This window comes from Morone saxatilis, unplaced genomic scaffold (assembly GCF_004916995.1).
Source record: "Morone saxatilis isolate NCDOM2014 unplaced genomic scaffold, NCSU_SB_2.0 Contig9, whole genome shotgun sequence".
Lineage (NCBI taxonomy): Eukaryota > Metazoa > Chordata > Actinopteri > Moronidae > Morone > Morone saxatilis.
In genome coordinates, this window is record NW_023340268.1 from 6,091,030 (window position 1) to 6,093,488 (window position 2,459).

The 2,459-nt window shown below is 36.2% G+C and overlaps 1 protein-coding gene across 1 annotated transcript in view; it reads left to right on the forward strand.

Annotated features, from left to right (window-relative positions):
• The window catches only part of LOC118343162 (ephrin type-A receptor 7), a 95,184-nt gene that overhangs the window by 64,319 nt on the left and 28,406 nt on the right, over window positions 1-2,459 (forward strand). Inside the window, exon 4 of the mRNA XM_035681915.1 lies at window positions 2,160-2,284. Within this exon, the coding sequence (XP_035537808.1) occupies window positions 2,160-2,284 (125 nt within the window). The remainder of the gene's footprint in view (window positions 1-2,159; window positions 2,285-2,459) is intronic.

The window sequence follows — 2,459 nt, forward strand, 5'->3', positions numbered from 1 at the left end:
TATCGGTAATGGAAATTGAGAGTTGGACAATATCGGAATATCGGATATCGGCAGAAAAGCCAATATCGAGCATCCCTAATTATAAGACTAACTAAGTTGTTGTGCTTAGTGTTTATACATAAATATGGGATCTATGGGGATATAATTAATTACTACATGTGTGTTTTATCTTATTTTGTTTTTCATAATTAGTATAAAAATAGAACATGACACAATGACGACTAACTTCAAAGGTGCACTGTTACTGAATGAATCCAACTGATTTTAAAATACATATTTTTAGTTTTTTAACTTGCTCACTACAACTACCTTCATGATTCAGAATTTGCATTTTTACACATTTTAATAAAACAAAGTGACAGTTTCACATACCACACATACTGTCGGGATATTCTTCCTCCTCCATTCAGCTTGATTCGGCAGACATAAAATGATTGAGTGCTCATTGGGAGACACACACACACACATATATATTATTTATATATATATATATATATATATATATTATTTATATATTATTTATATATATATATATATTATTTATATATATATATATTATTTATATATATAATTTATATATATATATATATATATACACACCTTGCCTCTATAATAAAAAAAAAAATCCACACAAGTCACCATGAATAATGGATAAATACCTGTGTTTTCAGAGACATCAAAAAACAGACAGATGGAGATGGACAGGGAGAGAGAGATACAGACAGATTGAGTGCGTCTTTGATCCGCTGCCTAAAATGACTATAATATCCTGCTGTTTGAGAGGATTGAAGGAACTGCACAGATGCTTTGTGTGTATGTGTGTGTAGTGTATTTGGTGTGTTCATAGTGCTCGTGTGAGTGACAAGCAGAACATATTCATTAGTTTGGCTGTTTTCACTAAGGAAAGAGATGAATTGATGGTTAAAGGGCAGGGAAGAGATGAACAGGAAGTGGGAAGAGCAAGAAAAAGGAGCAGTCAACTGATGGGGTGACTGAGAGGAGGATGAGAGAGGATAGAAGGAAAACAGATGGCAAACAGGTACAGACAGAAGCTGTTAGAGATAAAGGAAAAGGGACTTTTCTTTTTAAAAGGGGGGTATTGAAAGGTGATTTAAATAAGTGAAAAACAGAAATAATTATCGTCTAGTCCAAAAAAAAACACAGAAAACACCCTTACCCTTCCTACTAACCCTAACCCTAAAGGCCTTAATGGCACAGGTCCTCCCAAACAGAAAGGCCTTTTGACTAAGCTAACTGCACCACTTTATTTTTCTTAGTATTTTTGAGTGACAACCCATTTTGCTACTTCATTATACATGGCATAATTAGCACTTAAGCAAGAGGGGGTGGTGCTTGCTGATTATCATACTATGTGCTGCCTGTCATTTGTTGACAGAGAAACAAAGAACCGGTCTTTCCTCGATAATGAAATTGTATTTTTGCGTAGCGAGCCAGTGCCATTACACACTGCATCTGAATTCGGAAAGCTTTGTCTGGATAATTCATCTTCGGTTTTTTACTCCATCATGATCAATAAGAGATGAAAATCTGTCAGGGTAAATTTTCACCGTGGCCCTCCCTTAGATTGAGTCACAAAGAAAATATCTGAGGTCACTTTAATTGAAATGCTCGGAGAGGAAACGGGGAGTTCGGATTAAGAGCGTCTCCATCTGTTAGTCTTGTGTCGATACAGACTTGTCAGTCAATCCATACCTGTATTGATCAATTGTCATTCTCAATGTACCGACCCACGTAACTTTCAATGCCACACATGCACACACACTCACACACTCAGACAAAGAAACGCAGCGTTTGTCCTTACAGACACATCGCAGCTTCAATAATTAATCTGTTACCTCTTTTCTACCTACTTCTGTCCTCTTTCTTTCTCTTTTTATGTCTCTCTACAGTGGGAGAGACTGGAAAATATATTATTGCCTGCTCTCTGGCAAAATCCACCTTGTGAAATAATTCACTGTATTCCTCCCTTGACCTTTGCCTCCACAGTACAGCTTTGTGTAAAAACTGAAAAAAAACAGGAGAGTAAAGACTATGTCTGATGTCCTTGAGAAAACTCCTCAAGGTATTGTACTATATATTGGATGAGATTGGAATCCACTAAACTCATCTATCGTTTTCCTCTCTCTCTCTCTTTGTAGCACCATCACTGATCAGTGAGCTGCGAGCAGAGAAGATCGAGCAGAAGAGCATAACCTTGGTGTGGAGGGAGCCCTCCTACCCAAACAGCAGCCGCACTGAATATGAGGTCAAATACTACGAGAAGGTAAAATCCATTGTTACATCAAAATCTGTCTATAACTTTGCTTTATTTTAAATTTTTATTATTATTTAAATCACTAATCAAGACTTATATATACAGTAGCCTGTGTTTTTCCACTTACTATTTGCCATAACTAGTAAGCTGTAGTAAACTTTAACTTTTCATGTTTGTTCTTGAT